Source organism: Mastigoproctus giganteus, chromosome 6, assembly GCF_048544385.1.
Source record: "Mastigoproctus giganteus isolate SK-2022 chromosome 6, ASM4854438v1, whole genome shotgun sequence".
NCBI classification, from domain to species: domain Eukaryota; kingdom Metazoa; phylum Arthropoda; class Arachnida; order Uropygi; family Thelyphonidae; genus Mastigoproctus; species Mastigoproctus giganteus.
Window position 1 is genome coordinate 7,882,159 of NC_143580.1, and position 18,444 is coordinate 7,900,602.

At 35.4% G+C, this 18,444-nt stretch overlaps 1 protein-coding gene across 3 annotated transcripts in view; it reads right to left on the minus strand.

The window, feature by feature from the left end:
* LOC150083875 (retinoic acid receptor RXR-alpha-B-like) overlaps window positions 1–18,444 on the minus strand; it is a 207,216-nt gene that overhangs the window by 37,406 nt on the left and 151,366 nt on the right. For all 3 annotated transcript variants that reach the window (XM_090375822.1, XM_090375821.1, XM_090375820.1), the window contains 2 exons: window positions 12,836–12,954; window positions 7,675–7,832 (listed from right to left, as the gene is read on the minus strand). In XM_090375822.1, the coding sequence (XP_090231948.1) occupies window positions 7,675–7,832; window positions 12,836–12,954 (277 nt within the window). The remainder of the gene's footprint in view (window positions 1–7,674; window positions 7,833–12,835; window positions 12,955–18,444) is intronic.

Consider the following 18,444-nt stretch of genomic DNA (forward strand, 5'->3'; position numbering starts at 1 on the left):
AGGCCTCCAGACCTGTATGCAGAACTCAAGATGTGGCTTCATCACTGCCTTATACAATGGGATAATCACCTCCTTATCTCTACTACCAAAATTCCTGTATCTTCTTCTTTGTTCTTGTCTTCTTCCCACGTTCATATGGGGTCGGCACTTTTGCTTTATTTCCCATCCACCTAGTCTCTTGTAGGCACAGGATCTTCACTCTTCTTCTTTGCATCAAATCCACAATCTCTCTGCTCTTTCCATTCATCGTCCCAATGTTCAATGTTCCTATTCTAACACTTTTCAACTCCTTCTTCATCTCTAGCTGAACTAACTTCTTTAACCGGACCTGTCCTTTGTTCGGTAGCCCTGACACATCTACTTTTCATCAATCACCTTTTGTTTTGGCATAGTTTTTACGAGCGAATGCCCTTCCTGAAGTCAACCCTCACCATTTATCCGGGCTAGGGAATTAAGCTGCCGATCTGCCAAGCCTTACGCAGCTATATAGAAGTGGTAGCTCTTATACAATGGTGATGTTGCAATTTAATAATTTTACGCAATTTATGCTGAATTTCTAATCCCACTGAACAAGCAGGTGGCACTGCTGTAGCTCTTTTATCTCATGAAAATGGCTGACTCGGTAGAATGACTGTGACCTTGAAAATAACAGTAATAAATAACTCAGCAACACGTGAGTATTTTTACATACAATTTGGTATCCTGAAAACTTCTACCGCAAAGCTATCAGGTAGCACAACTATTTCGCTAATAATTCCCAGTGACTGATTACCAAAATTCCTGTATATTATTGACAAAACCCAAAGAGCTATCCTGGCAGCCTGTCTGCATTGCTCAGAGAACTTCATATCCAACTGCACAATTATCCCTAAGTCTTTTTCATTTCCCGCTACCTTTGTGGAAAATGAAATCTACCCCAGAGTAACCTATCAAATATTTTTGCCACAAAGTTTTTAGGTTACTCTGGGGTAATTGCTATACATATGCAGCATTTTGCATTTGTCAATTTTGTACTTCAATTGCAATTTTGCAGCACTTCTGCCTAATTTTTCTAGATCTTGTTGCAGTAGCATATGCTCATTCTTGTCATTAACCAACCTGCCAACCTTTGTATTATCCGCAAACTTGGATATTAAGCCTGATATGCCTTCATCAATGATAAATATTTTTCATCATTAATAAATATAGAAAACAACAGTGGGCCCAACACCGAACTCTGGGGGACTCTACTAATAAAATTAGTCCACAAAGAACAATGCCCATTGATTACCGCTCTCTGTCTTTTCCCACTCAACCATCCCTTTATACATAGCAGCAACTTGCCCTTAATGCCACACTACTCCAATTTGTACAGCAATCTTCAATGTGCAACAGTATCAAAAGCTTTCCTGAAATCCAAGTATCAAAATTATTTTTTCCATCCAGTTCCTTTGTGACCAAATCATAGTATCCAGTCAAACAGGTCAGACAAGATTTACCCTTAACAAACCCATGCTGTGTCTGAAGTATAATTGCAGCTTGTCTAGAATCCTGCAATGCTTCTTTTACCAGTGACTCCACTATTTTCTCTGGAACAGAAGCTAAAATAACATGTCTGTAATTACTCGTGTCGCCCTCTGATCCCCCTTTTTGAATTGGGGATACATTTGCACATCCCCAGTCTGCAGGGACCCCAACCCACCCAAATCAAAGGATGTTGTCAAAATTATGGCTAAGGGTTTCCCTTAATATAATTGGATAGAATTCCATCCATCCCAGGTGCTTTTCTTATGTTTAACTTCAACAATTTATCTTCCACTTTCCTCTTAGTTATTACAAAATCATTTAGCTGTCTGTTAGAGTTTGGGCAAGATGTCAAGAAAAAGACTATTTCCAATTATAACTTATTTTGCATAAGCCAAAATAAAAGTCTGTCACTCTGGGGAAAAGAAGAAAAAAGCACGTGAAGCTCAGTTGAAAACAGCCAAAGAACACATCAGCTTGGTCTAATAATCAATGAAACAATATTATTTTTCAGATTGGTATAAATTTAACTTTCATGGTTCTGTTGATATACAGCATGTTAGGCAGTGAAAAGGTGGCAATTTCATCCTAATTAACTTCACGATATCTAGAAAGGCATCTCTAGCCAAGCGGTCAGGAGCCGGACTGCAATAGCACATTCTCTTTGAGTAGACTGGGGGTCAAGCTCCTGACCATTAAATATGGTCAATCTGTCAACCTGCGCTGGGCTAGCACAGCAGATTATGGTCCATTTCCTCAACATGACTAGTTGAGGTCTCCATCCTACAGTGGATTGACAATGGCTGTAGATTTATTTTTATTTTATTTGTCTTCAAGAAAGAAGTCATTCCGAGATAGCCAGATGATACTTTTGTATATGTAGCAAGGATGTGGGAACCACTTCAACTTATGATATGGATAATGAATACAAATGCTTATATCCAAATTCTAAAGCGTTACTTGATCCTTCCTGCTATAAGGGTATTATTCAACTAATCAATCAGAAATTTTTGATTTTCTTTCTTTGAGACTCTGTTCAGTCTGTTAGACTGAACAGAGTTGAGTCCTAATAGTGAAGTAATTTTCTCTGGTAATTTTAATGTTCATAATTCCAACTGGCTTCAATTTTCTAGATGTATAAACTAAACTGGTAGAGATACTGTGGTTTGGTATTACCTAAAGATCTTACACAAACTTATTTAACTACATACTACAATACCAGACAATCCTAACCACATATCTAGCACTTCCTTCATCTTTCTTTATCAACAATCCTAAAACACACAGGCATTACAAAAATGTGAAATGGGATGTTCTGCATGATTTCTATTTCTCTTTTCTTCATTTGGACTACTGTTTAAAATACCCTGATCCTACTAATTGCTCAGATTATATCACTAAAATTATTCTTGTGAGGACAAAATCTTTTATTCCTCATTCCACTACAGACTCTTTATCCCTTATATAAGCCATTGTTTTCAAAAATTGTACTAATACTATTCAGGATAAGAACAAAGCATATTGTAACTGGCCTATATCAAAACCTCCAACTTCATATTCTCATTATATTAAAGCCTGCTCACACTGTAAACGAAAAACAATTTTGAAAAGTCAAAGAGTATAACTAGAAACTTAAACAATGGCTGTGCAGATCCAAATTGTGTATGGATTAATTACGTAGTTTATTTTTATGGGTGTCAGCGTTAATATTGATAATTAGACGATTATACACAGCTCTACCATTAGTATCTGGACACTCCTCCACTGATAAACGGTTATGTTCTACTCAAGCACGCTGTGTCAGACACAACCATAAATATTACTGCTTAGGCCTTCGAGGAGATAGCAGTATGACTGTGAATGTGAGATGCAGCAATTGACAAAGTTAACAGACTTCCAATGTGGAACGATAATAGGATGCTACATAAGCAATCAACACATACGTGTCATTTCATTGGCACTAAAGATATCAAGGTTGATGTTTGGTGAGGTGATCTGCAAGTGGAAGCGGCCAGGCACTGAAACCATCGCAAAATGATCCTGAAAACCTCCAAAGATGACAGAAGATCCCTGCAAAGAATAATCCACTTTGGATGCAGGTTGACATTGTTATGGGCTCTCAGTGAGATGAATGGGACACATATCAGTGCCAGTACAGTGTGCTATATAATACGGGTTACTCTGGTCATGCAGCCATCTACAAGTTGCTAATCACCCCAGCTAATGCCACGTATCATCTAGCCTGCTATTCTTGAATCATAGACCAATGGAAAGCTGTGTTTTGGAGCGAGGAGTCATGGTACAGTCTGATGGTCATGCCTGGGTGTAGCAGACGCCTGGAGAAAGCTATCTGTTGGACTATTTCCTGACAGTGAAGTTTGGGAGAAGCAGCATAATGGTCTGGGGCTGTTTTTTAATGTTTTGTCCTTGGACTATTGCTTATTTTGGATAAAACAATGAATGCTGAGGTCTATCTAGACATCGTGGACAATAAGGTGCTACCTTTTCCAGTTTGTTTTGTTTTGTCATACCACCATTTTTTGTGTGTTTTGGGGAACATGACCACACCACAGTATGCAGAGGTTGCACCATATATATAAATAAATTTTCTCTTTATATTCTTGGACAACTGCATAACGTCAGAGAAATTTACAAGACAGAGAGAATACAAAAATATCACTGTACTTAGTAGTCACATGTGGGCTTGAATCATGGTCACTCAAATGACCGGGTTCCCAACCTGTGGGTCAAGAGCCCCAAGGGGGTCGCGAAGTGTTTTCTGGGGGATTGCCATGGTTATTTTTAGTTGCAATTATTTTTATAGGAAATTTCACCATGAAGGTTTTCAACACTTATTTATTTCAATATGGCATATGGTTACACTGCAATATTCTACTAGTGGTTGTAACACTGATTTTTCATAAATGAAAGGAAGTGACTTAAGGTCCACCGCAGCGGATATTTAAAAAATATTAAAAGCCTGCCGTGTTCATACATATTAAACATTTTATATTATTTTAATTATTTGCTATGGCAGGCCTTTAATATTTTTTCAAATTTCCGCCGCAGCGGACTTTGATTCACGCCCTCAAAATAAAATATACAAATGCAGTGTTATCATTAGAATAAAATTCTATGTTACAAATAGTAAACTGAAAAAAATATTCACTATGATGCAAAATTCAATATCAAAATTCATTTTTAATCAGTGTCTCAATGTGTGAATAATAGACTGTCGAATACTGACCGTTGAATAAAGGTGAGTTGCTCTCTTAACACAGTTGAAGATTACCCCGTATGTTTTGCTGATGCCGCCATGTTTGCAATGATGTAATTCAATATTGTCCATGATGGGCCATCTAATACAAACTGGCGCAAACTTAGTTCGCCAATAGTCAACCACCTTTAGTCGGCGCCATGACAGAAACCAGCCACTCACTGTCAAGTGCGGATTAGCTACTGCTTGCACTTTCTAAAATCTAAAAAGGTCAGCAGGTTGTCATCAGTCCGTGCTAAATCTGTACCCATGGAGAAAAAAAACGTAAATATTCAGAAGACTAGCTAAAATTTGGCTTCACCACCTTGATCAGCAATGGCATAGAGAAGCCACAATGCGTTTTGTGCAATGTCGTTTTCAGTGCTGAATCTATGAAACCTTCAAAACTAAAACATCACTTAGAGAGAAAGCATTCAGAAAATACTAAAGAGGATTTGGAGTTCTTTCGATGCCATGAAACTGGTTTCAGATGTCAGTGACTTGATCCTATAGGAACTTTTCAGCAACAGAGCACAGCAGCATATGAAGTTGCATTGGAAATTGCCAAACAAAAAAAACCTTACACGATTGGAGAAACGGTCATCAAACCCTGCATGTTGAAGATGGTGAAGTTAATTCTTGGGGAAGCCAGTGAGATAAAGATGCGACAAATATCTCTGTCCAAATTCAGAGGTGCATTTCAGATATGTCCGTAGACACGAAAGAGCAGTTTTTGAATGAAATCAAAGTTTCTCCATTGTTTTCTTTTCAAGTTGATGAATCAACGGACGTAAGTTCATGTTCTCAGTTGCTTGTCTTCGTGAAATATATTCATTCAGATGACATCAAGGAAGAGTTCCTGTTTTGAAGTGCACTTGAAACTACTACAAAAAGTGAAGATATTATGGAGAAGATAAATACCTTTTTTGAAACTGGAGGACTACAGTAGAAAAACTGTCTGTGGGGTTTGTACAGATGGAGCACCAGCTATGCTAGGGTAAAAGGTGGGCTTTTAGACAAAAGTGAAAGAACTTGCTCCCCAAGCAAAGGGATTCACTGATATGCTCTTGCCAGTAAGACTCTTCCAGCTCCTCGATGTACTTGATTCTCCGATCAAAATTGTGAATTACATCAAATCTGGAGCCCTCAACACCCATCTGTTTAAAGAACTCTGTAAAGACATGAATTCTGATCACGAGATTCTTCTTTTCTACACTGCTGTATGCTAGTTGTAACTGGAAGTGCAAGGGAAGATGACTTTGTGGCTTACTTTAATGATGAAGCTTGGAAGAAAAGAGTTGCTTACCTAGCAGACATTTTAGACCAGCTAAATGAACTGAAACTTCAGGGAAAGGAAGTACACATTATCCAATTTCAAGACAATCTTCAGGCATTTGCATCCAAGCTGCAAAACTGGCGTCGGAAAGTAAATCTCGGAAACATTGCCATGTTTGAAAAACTCCACAGTGTGGTAGAGGAATCTGAAGGTGAACTGGATGAGAATCTGGAGAAGATTACTGGGCACCTTGAATCCCATGAAAAGGAATTTCAGCAGTACTTCCCTGAGCTTACAGAAGAAGAAGCTGCACTGGTACGAAACCCATTCTCTGCTTCCTTGAATGTGGCCAGCATTCCCGATGAAGTACGGGATGAATTCTTGGATCTGCGGAACGATTCCTCGGCACATAATTTGTTTTAGGAAAAATCGCTGACTCAGTTCTGGTGTGCTGTGTATCAGTCATATCCAAATGTCACCATGCTTGCCTTTCAAGTTTTACTTCCATTGAAAATCCACTGAAATGGATTTTCAATGCTTCTTCATATCAAAACAAAGGCAAGAAACAGACTGAATGTTGAGGATAACATGAGGTTGGCTTTAACAAGCACTTAACCGCAAATTTTGAAGCTGGTTGCCTAGATGCAGGTACAACCATCGCATTAAATATTAGGTTAGAATTATATTCTGAAAATAATTCTAATGTGTTTTCTTTACCCTATTAAAAATGCCTTTTTATGCAAATTTGGTGGGGGTTGCAGGTTACTTGGCTATTAAAAAAGGGAGTCGCGACTCGAAAAAGATTGGGAAACACTGCTCAAGTGTATGCTTCTGTACCCTCACACCTGACCATTCGGCTCTAGGTTCACAAGTGAAAAGAATAATAAAATAAATAATTAACAACAGATTTCACTGTAGTACTGTAATGAGTCTAAATGCACATTTCACTGTAGTACTGTAATGAGTCTAAATGCACATTTCACAATCCATTCACCAATACTTATAGTTACTTATACTATGCTAAAATTAACAAACACTTATAATAAAAATTGGGATATAGTATGACATGGCTAATACATCAAATTTTACAAGTTTTGTTAAGTATTTTAATTTTTTTTCTACTCTCTACTATACAAAACAGCTGTGTATCCAAATGAAACCACTCTCCACAGCAGCATTTTTATTTTATTTATGAAACATAAAATATTGGCAGTAATTGCAATAAATTGATTGCACTTTCTGTTAATACATAAATATCAGTAGAAAGTGCAATAAATTCATATTTGTTAATTTCTAACCTACTCAAAGCATTCAGAAGTTTTGTATATGTCAAACAGGAAGACTTTTAAAAAGGGATTCAAAAACCATTCAAAACCATAAATTTAATGGTATGATGTCATACATCCTTAATGAATGTTTAAATTGGCCAAGGAAAAGTATCCTAACTGTTACATTAGTCACACAAGGTCAAAACTCCAATATTCCTCAAAAATTAATGCAAATTAGAACTAAAAATATCAAAATTAAATATCTCAAATTTCTACATAATATTCTCTCCCCACCATTCTTGCTAGGGAGAGAGAATGTTATGTAAAAGATTATATTAGAATGTATTATTATTAACATATCTGTGCTTTACCTTCGCGCTTCATGCCCATCGCAAGGCATTTCTGATAGCGGCAGTACTGGCAGCGATTTCTCTGGCGCTTATCAATCACACAGTTTCGGTCTTCCCGACAAGCATATGTTAAATCTTTTCGTACTGTACGTTTGAAAAATCCTTTACATCCTTCACAACTACAATAAATAATTATAAAAAAAAAAAACATTTTTCAATCCCACTTAATTTTTATTCGAAATATGCTTGACAATCATTAAATTTTTTTATAATTTAAGGAAACTATGCTGAATTTTTTAAATTTGGACATACTTTCAACAAAATAATCATCTCACATAAAATTTTTTCTTTGTTTTAAACTATTTATTATGTATTCATGTTACATAATTAATAATATAATTATATTCCATAGAATGTAAGATTGACAAAAAACAGGAACAAGTGTAACATCAAAACAAACAAATCTCAATTATGACTTTTCTCCAGGGAAAAAAAAAAAAAGTAAACTGCAGGATGGAAACCTCAATGGTCCACGTTGAGGGAAATGGACCATAATCTGCCATGCTGGTCCAGTGCGGGTTGGCAGATCAACCGCATTTAGCAGTAAGGGGCTTGAACCTCGGTCTACTCAAAGGGCGTGTGCTATTGCATTCTCGCCCTGACCACTCAGCTACAGAGACCATTTTCTCAGATTGCAAAGAGAAACTGCAACATTCAAATGCACCTCTGTCAAGCTGGCTGTGGTCATGTGGTAATGACCTTGTTAGCAGGTGTGACAATGTTCATCTGGGTTCAGATAGTAGAATGATAGGTGAAAACAATCATAGAAACAGCCATCTGGGGTGGGGTGGACACCACATTATGAATAAGTAACATTATACACTCTTTTTTACAGATACATTTAATTATCTATTCCTTTGCACATTTTTGAAATGCTACCTATTCATATTGTAGTATGTACATAACTTGTAGCAGTAGCCTTACAATTTACATCAAAGCCTCTGAAAAGACTTCTTTTCACTCAAATTTCTTCCAGTAACTCACATCAGAAAACTATTTCACCAGTTGAGGTTTTTTTAAGGAAAATTCCAATTATAAGTGACAAAAATTTCATCAGCGTTCAATACAGATAACAATAGTTACTACATTCAAAATTTAAAGTTTATTTTGTAAGAAATAAAACTATAACATATAAGCTAAAATTGCATAAAAACAGCAGTTATTCATTTTTCAAAAATAGTTAAATGCCTCATTCATCATGACTCAAGATGTTCACTTGTATTCAGTGTATAAACAGCTGTCATTTTTGTGTTAGTTGTGTTATAATTTAATTGTTATATTTAACATAATTAAATTATGTTAATGTTCTATTCAACCCATTCAAAAGTACATCTATGTATAGATTTTTCAAGGTCGTTTCAAACAACATTCAAAGAATGTTACAAATCTTCCAGTAAGTGCTGCCATCTCTTATCTGCATTTCTAAATATTTTTAAAAAAAATTCTGATTTGGTTTTTGTAATAATTTTATTCTGACACTGGGAAACTCTAGGTAGATAGCTCTCATCAACCCGTGCAATACCACTACTTTGTTTAGAGGCTTGAATTGTTTAAACACAAGAGCAAAGTTTCCAGCATCCCTTCCCTCCCCATCTCCTTCACCCCATGCACGGTACTAGTACTATAGGTTTTGATACCTTTTGTGTTTGGGGTTTTCATAAAAAAAAAAAAAAAACCCGAACCAAAATAAGAACAAATTAATATTTAAAAGCCTTTATTTGATAGATAACAGAGCAGCAAAGACTCAATACGTTCTACGTTATAAATTAATTAGTTAAGAAATGGAAGAATTACCTCTAGAGGTAATTCCTCCATTTCTTAACTAATTAAAAGCCTTTATGTATAGTGCAATTAAAAATTTTGAGGGAAAAAAAAAACTCATCAACAGGACCCCACAATACACAGTGCTTATAATTGATTTGTAAAAGTTAATATGAATAAACTTAGTGACTAGTGTTACTTGCGATAAACATTAATTCAACTTTTTTGTGCAATGGGAATAGCCATATTCCTAATAGATTTTAATAAAAAAAAAACTAGAAAAGTGAGTCTTATGAAGTGTCATTACTCACTCACATTGTTTTCATAAAAATTAGGTCCAAATACAGTAATAATTATTCAGACCCTACTTTCCAATGCTTTTTCAAATTGTGAAAAGCTCTACACTGATATGGTAGCAATATCATCTACAACTAGTGTGTGTGTGTGTGTGTGTGTGTGTGTGTGTGTGTGTGTGTGTGTGTGTGTGTGTGTGTGTACGCACATGAGACAGTGAAATAAATATGAATTATAGCAGATCGACTTATTCACAAAATTCAGTTACTTTTTTTGAAATTGCAAAAATTAAAGTCCAGATTATTCAATTATTAATTTTTAAGAAATAGTACTGCTTAGAATTTTCCAAATTTCTCATTTATCTTGTGATTTATCATTTAACCCTTACCTTAACTAAATGAAATAGTAAAATGATGTTAAATGACATCAAAGTATGACATGCATAAAAGGTTGTAAATATCATACAATTTTATCAATTATAACAGAAACTTCACAGTCCTTATCATATAGAAAAGTATTTCATTTCAGCAATGAAAAGAAATTTAGGCACAAAGTCATTGTTCTATTGTCATGGTTAACTGAACCATGAAGGAAGACCTTGGAATATGCGTCTACCAATCTTTATCAAGGACAAACTCATCAAACTCATCTCCTGTGAGGTGGACAGATAAAGGATCTGAAGGTGAAGTTTAATACAGGTACTGTGTCCTGAGATATGAATAACTGATTACATACATTCACTGTACTATATTCAGTAACTGACTCAAAATACTTAGAGCAGAAATTATGCTGTTATATAAACTCACACATCTGATGGTATTATCAAATTGCATAATGCTGTTGAATATAGAAAAAGATGAAAGCATATGAATATAAGAAAAAAGTAAATATATATTGATTCCAAAATTCACTCTTAAAAATTGCATTATGAAATACCAAATTTAAAAATAATCATATAAATGTTAAAACATACAAACTTATGGCTAGTACACCGATTGCAAATGTTTTATCCTAAAAATATATTCATTATGTCCTAATTTGGGGGATACACAATAAAAAAAAAACTAAAATTAGCCAACCTACTAAAAAAAATTCAAATGAAGCCAACATTTTACATGAAAATAATGTTCATGACTACATTTTTAATGAAAAAAATGTTTTTTAGTAATTCAATCCATGCAGAGCTCCATACAAGGTTGCTAGTTTCTGTAATCTTTTAAAGTCATGATTAAGGGGAAGAATTACAGAATGGATTGTAGGAAACTTTCCTTTAATATGAGTTGTTAATCATTGGAATAAATTTCTTCCATAGTAGTTGAGCATGACAGCTTGGGAAAATTCAAAGGCCTGCTTGACAGGTGTCTTTTTGATAGTTTGTATGGTGTGGCACACGCCTCTGCCTTCTTTGCATACATCTGAAATATAGGCAACCTGTCTAAGTCTGGTAAACTGAGGAAACCAGATCATTATTATATCTGGAAATATTCTGGGTTTGGAGCGATAATATATGTTATTAAAAAAGCCACAAAAAATACTGCATATTCTATTATACTTGTGCAAGTGTAACATTGTCTTCAAAAGAAAATAGAGCAAGGAAAAGGTAAGAGAAAGTACCAAAAGTTAATATGCAAGATTAACTTTTGATTTAAAGTCAGCTTCACATGACATTACATAGTAGAGTAAAAATAAAATTAATTATTTCATGTTCCAAAATATGCCATACTATGTATGGCATATTTTGGAAGGGAAAGAGCAAAATTTTCACACAACAACCTATTCCATAATCCTATCAACAGAAAAATTAGCCAAAAGCAGCAGTAAGAATTTTTATTAAATTTTTATGTTAAACTAATCCTAACAATGCAAGCATCAAAAGGAAGGCACCTTGCAATACTGTGCAAGAATCATACTACTGAATGAATTAAAAATAAAATTTTTATGGTCTATTATTCGACAATGTGATTATCAAATAAATATATCTTAAAACAGTACAAAAGGAGTGCTTAAAAAAATAAAAGAAAATAAAAAAGAAGACAAGCATGAGAAATATTTCATTAATGCATATCAAGAATTTTTTTACTTTGATTCTAAGAAATACTTACAATTTCTGTTTTGTAAACACTGCTTAGCCTTTTTTAAAGTACTTTTTTCAGCATTATAAAATTGACTAAGTGATCATAATTTCATAAAATGTTTTTAAGATTAAAAAAATAATAATAAAAATATTTTTAAAATGTTGCTTTATTTTTGATGGGAAAACATCAAACCAATTTGTCATGAAAATGCAAAGCAGAAATGACGCAAATTACATCACTTCTGCATTTTTGTGACCCATCATTTCCACGTCATGAAAATGCAATGCGGAAATGACGCTAATGACAGTAACCCAGTCACGAACATTGATTCAGTAGAGTAAGTAGTGGACTGAAGTCGTGGTAATGAAAATGTGAGACAGAAATGATGTCGCTAATGTTGATTCAGTAGAGTAAGTAGTGGGTGTGAGCATAAAACGTTACATCGTGCATACTAAATATTTTGGACTGCAGTACGATGCTAATGTCACTAACATTGATTTGGTAGAGTAAGTAGTGGGCAGGAGCATAAAATATTACATTGTACATAACTTCAGTTCTAGCTGTTCAATTTTAAAACAGTTTTGATTTTCGCCAAAGATGTTTTCACATAAAACATCTTTTGTGTATAAAGGGTGCACACAGTTTTTTTTTTTTTTTTTTCTTTTTTTCTCTGGAAACCCTTTCTCGTGGTGTGATTTTATCTCATAAAGTTCTGAATAGTTGAAGGACAGGCCTTCACACTTTAATATAAGTGTCTCTGACATTTCCTCTAGAAATATGTAAAAGCCTCTAAGTTATCATACGAGAAAAGCGCAAATGTGCAAATCTGCTTTTACCAGGCATTTTTCCCAGAAACTCAAATTATAGCTGTAAAATAAAATAAGTTTTATCAAGCTTTCTAGATTACTTTTAAAGCAATTAATTACATTACTGCTCTTTCTTTTTCTTTTTTAGTGGCCTATAACAAACACTAAACAACCTACATCACTAACCTGTAAACTCCATAGTGCTTTCCAGAAGCTCTATCACCACATATTGAACACAGGTGTTTGGATCCACTTAGTGGATGATTTGGAGGATACTGTGGTGATGGTGGCCGTTGTGATGACACCTTATTAAATAAAAAGAATTAAATTCAGTGTCCATGTAGTTTTTCAAAAGTACTTGTATGAATAAAATATTCTTAAAAAAGTTTTAACTATGGCTATTAGCAAACTATGATGATAACTTACAATAATTGAAATCACAAACCAACTTACGCTGTAGATACATATTTGAGAAAGAAATCTTACAACATGAAGTCAGAAGATCGAAATCATCTGTGCGCCAGTTTTGTTTTAGATCCACATTTCTTTTGCTTTTTTAAAGATTTCAATACAATAACTGAATATAAGAATTGTTCTGGCATGTCCACATAAGTCAGAGGAGCTTACAACTAATCATTTTTGACAAAATATAGTCATTATCATATTTTCCAGCACATGGAACCTGAAACATGTGCACACAACCAAACTCCTGCACTTGACCACTCAGGACAGTAACTGCTGAACATGGGTACAACCTTTTTTGATACTGGTATAATTTCAGCAACTGTGAAGAATATCTTGTTGAATTTGATTGCTGAGTGGCTTCAGTCCCCATGTGCACTTGCATACACATGGGAAAGCGTTGACTTGAGCAAGGATAAGTTACTGCCAAGCTCATTCTACTTCAAAATGGCTAACCCAGCCACTTTATAACTGAAATTATAGACCAAATGCCCTTCAATTTCAATACTTCAATAATCAAACAAATAAATAAGGGGAGGGGGGGGTAAATCCTAGTTGTGATAATGTACACAGAAAACTTAAGGCAAGAAACCAGCCATCACAAGTAATGTGGTAGAAACAGTAAGTGGATATATGAGGTGACAGAGGAGTGGAATGTTTAGTACAGTAGGTCAACAACAGTGTAGACATTTCCATATCACCTTATAATACAATATCAGCCAGACCTATTTCTGACAAGAGCACAACTACTGCCATATTTGGTAGTCATGTAGGGCAGTGTTTCTCAATCTTTTTACTCTCGTGGCACATTTTCCAAAGAAGAAAAATTTCGCGGCACACCTACGTAGTCATAGAAGAAGAAATTTCTAAATTTTGCGGCACACTTGGAAAATTTTGCGGCACACTAATGTGACGCGGCACACCCCTTGAGAAACACTGATGTAGGGTGTGAACTACAGTTAACTGAAATGCGTGTTGTGCGGCACTCCCATGCTTGACCACTTGGGGCAGTAACTGCTGAACTTAGGTATAACATTTTTTTACACTGGTAAAATATTGGATAAAAGTTTGTTTGTAATAAAGAATAGTTAAGTGGTTATAAATATGTTAAGGGAAAGTCTTGTCTGACAAATATGATTGGTTATTATGATGTGGTCACAAAGGAACTGGATGCAAAAAATAATTTTGATATCATATACTTGGATTTCAGGAAAGCTTTTGACACTGTTGCACATGGAAGACTACTGTACAAATTGGAGCAGAATGGTATTAAGGGTAAGTTGCTACAATGGATAAAAAGATGGTTAAGTGGGAGAAGACAGAGGGTGGTAATCAATGGGTGCTGCTCTTCATGGACTAATGTTATTAGTGGAGTCCCACAGGGTTCGGTGTTGGGTCCACTGTTGTTTTGTGTATTTATCAATGATATTGATGAAGGTATATCAGGCTTAATGTCGAAGTTTGCAGATGACACAAAGGTTGGCAGGGTTGTTAATGACAGTAATGGCAGTGTGCTACTGCAACAGGATCTAGATAATTTGGGCAGATGGGCTAAGAAGTGGCAACTGAAGTTCAACCTTGACAAATGCAAAGTACTGCACATGGGTAGAAGTAACCCCAGAGAAACGTACCAACTGTGTGGTACTACACTTAAGGTGCTAGAAAATGAAAAAGACCTGGGAGTAATTGTGCAGTCAGATATGAAGTTTTCTGAGCAGTGCAGACAGGCTGCTAGGGCGGGTCATGGGGTTTTGTCAATGATATATAGGAATTTTGCTAGCAGGGAAAAGGAGGTGATTGTCCCTCTGTATAAGGCAATGGTCAGGCCACGCCTTGAGTACTGCGTACAGGTCTGGAGGCCTCATTTTAGGAAGGATGTAGATTTGCTTGAGCGTGTACAGAGAAGAGCAACACGATTGGTGAGGGGAATGAAGGGATTCTCTTACCAAGAGAGGCTTAAGTTCTGCAAATTGCAGTGGCTGGAGACTAGGCACCTGCGCGGTGATCTGATTGAGGTCTATAAGGCCTTGAATGGGTTGAGCACGCTGAATTCTGATGGGATCCTTCCACTTGTTCAGATTACCAACCTACGGGGACATAAGTTCAAATTAAGAAAGGACAGATGTAGAATAGATGTGCGGAAATTTGCCTTTAGCCAGCGGGTGGTTAATTGCTGGAACAAACTTCCATCTGTCGTTGTGGAAGTTGATAGGTTAAATAAATTTAAGGAGGAACTGGACAGGCATTTGGAGGGAATGGTGCGATTTTTTTTTTTTTTTTTTTTGGCTGATGCTGCATAAGCTCCTACACTTGCTTTCTTGCATCATGTGCCACTACTACTACTACTACTAGCACAGCTCTTCATATATAAATGTGATGAGTGGAGTACTACAAGTGTGAGTTCTGGGTGATTTATTATTTTTAATAATTATTAAAACAATTATTAATAATTATATATCAATCATTAATAATTATAATTATTAATGATATTGATTTAGGGATTTCAAGTTTGATGTCTAAACTTGCTGATGATACAAAGGAAAAGCACATTGGCTAATGACAGTAATTAAGGGTATGCTATTGCAACAAGATCTAGAAAAACTAGACAGATGGGCTGAGAAGTGGCAAGTGAAGTTTAACATTGATAAATGCAAGATACTAACATTTGGGTAGTAGTAATCCTGGAATAACATACACTCATTCGGATAGCACCAAACTTAAGGTAGTTGATAAGGAAAAAGATCTAGGAGTAATTGTAAAATTACACTTATATAAAATTTTCTGAGCACTGCAAATAGGCTGCAAGAAGAGCTCATGGAGGTTCTATCAATGATATATAGGAACTTTGCTATCCTGTTATATAAAGCAATTGTTAGGACAAATCTGGAATAGTGGATACAGGTTTTGAAACATCCATGTAGGAATGACATAGATCTGCTGGAAAAGACGAGAAGAAGAAGAAAAAGATTATGTAGACGAGCTGAGTTTAGTAAACTGAGCTTTGTAAACTAACTTGCAACTTGCCATGACAGGAGTAACCTTCTGATGACCATGTCAAAAGTATAATGCAAACAACCAGGTGGAGTCATTAAGTGACCCCAACAATAAATATTTTCTGTTTACTAAGTATAGGAAATAAAATACAATGCAAAGCTACATAAATGTTTATTAGTATAAATAACACATAAAAAATAAAATCACACATAGGTTGTTAAGTTAAACACTGGTAACGGAATAGTTCTGTAACATTACCTAGTTCCGGTAGATATGCATTCCACTGAATTGAAATTAGTTGTTCTGGTTATTGCATGATTGGCATATTGTTGACTTTATTACAGTGGCAAGGTTCCTGCAAACAAACCGATTACACTTACTATACTACATTTTTTCATGATTTTCTTATCAAGGTTCTTGGGGCATGCAGTACAGCAATCATGTTTGGCACCAGTTCCAGGTGTTTTGTTTTGCTCACATGTTCCTGTTTTTCCTCAGCATTTTCGGTTTCCAAAATCACATTAATAGCATTTTTAATGTATTTAGATTAAAAATTCAATTTCAATCATTTCAAAGATTTCAGATTAGCAGTTTTACCAAACTAATTCTTCAAGGAATAGGCATCTTCTAAAAGTTTTACCTCTTTCATAATCTTCGTATTTCTTTGTGTACAGAACAAATCCATTGACTGCTGCCAAATCCAGAATTTGGAAAAATATCACCAATGGCCAACGCTTAGTGTTACGGGAGCATGTATATTCTCCTATCTCCTACCACGTGATCCAAAGTGTCTACAGCCTCTTTGCACTTATTGTAGTCTAGTATCACTTGGGGTTTGAAATCAGTTGTTTCATCTGAGTTGATAATATATGCTGAGTTGAAGTAAGACTACTCTCCTATTTTTCTTAGGAACATAGGAAATCGTCATGGCATCCTTAGTAAATACAGCATTAGTTGAGTGCACTGTACAATTTCTATTTGGGTGAAATTCTTGAGGAACCTCTTTTCGATTGAGCCACATAGTTCCATTTAGTGTTTTACCTTGCTTCAATAATTCTTGTGCAAGAGCAAAAGATGTAAAGAGGTTATTGGTGGTAACTCCATAACTTGAAGACAAACCTACCAAATCTAATACTACTACTCTCTTGCCCTGTTCCGTTTCAGGTGCGCCATCTATCATTCCAGTATAAATTTGCATGTTCCACCAATAAGAATCTTCTACATTACATAAGGTCCATATCTTTATCACAAACCTGGCTAATTTGGATTTCATATAAACACGAAATTGACACTGGCCACAGAATGGGACAAGCTGCTCATCAATGCATAAGTTGCCACCAAGAATATGTGATTTTTTTACAATTCAAAACAAACATGTGGAATATATCCTCAATCACTGCTAACTTACTCTCTTCTTGCCATTGTGGTAGAGTCTCTATATTGTCAAATCTAATGAATCTGAGGAAATCTTTCATTCTAGTGTGTGACATGGTTGCAGAAAAAAATCACGTTGCAATGTAGGATTTCTGTGGCTCTATAATTCTAGAATGGATTCCTGACATGCTTTGAGTGAACCAGCAATAATCACAACAGAACCATCAACAGGCCTATGAATGCTTTAATTTCTACGACTTACTTCCATTCATCACCTTTCAGAGAGATAGCTTTATGATTGGTTTCTTGAATAAGTATATCCAAAGGTTTGTCAGTTATGAATAAGTCAAATGCTTCTATGGGTGTCATAATCTTCTCACTATAACTTGTAAGTCTGGGTTTTTTGTTCAATATGTTTGTTGCAAGATGTCTTCTTGCAGATGATTGTTTTTTTGACCACCAAGTGCCATCTTTAGTCAAAACTGTATTTGCAGAATTATTATTTTCACTGCCATCAGATAATTCATTACTAGCATGTGCAGAATTATCGCTTTCACCACCTTTGCTGGATGAATCACTAATTTGTTGCCTTTGGCTGTGTGAAATGTCTTCCAGTAACACATCTTCATCATCTGACAATTCAAGCTCATCAGGAATATCCTTAAACTCTTTGTTTACTAACTTTTCAAGTTCAGTTTCAGTGAGATACTTACATGACATCATCTAGCTATGGACTGCCAAAATCAAGCATGTGAGAATATTACAATGTGAGCAACAAAGCAACATCATGACATGTCCCAACATGCTTGAAAGCATGCTCTGACCAGTACAAAATGTGCATAAACGAATAATTTCACTCTATAATGGTAAACAATGTTATAACGTTGGCGGCCACATGGGGGTCACTAAGTGACCCCCAATCAAGAAATAATTTTTTCTAAGTTAGGTATTTAAATTTTTTAAGC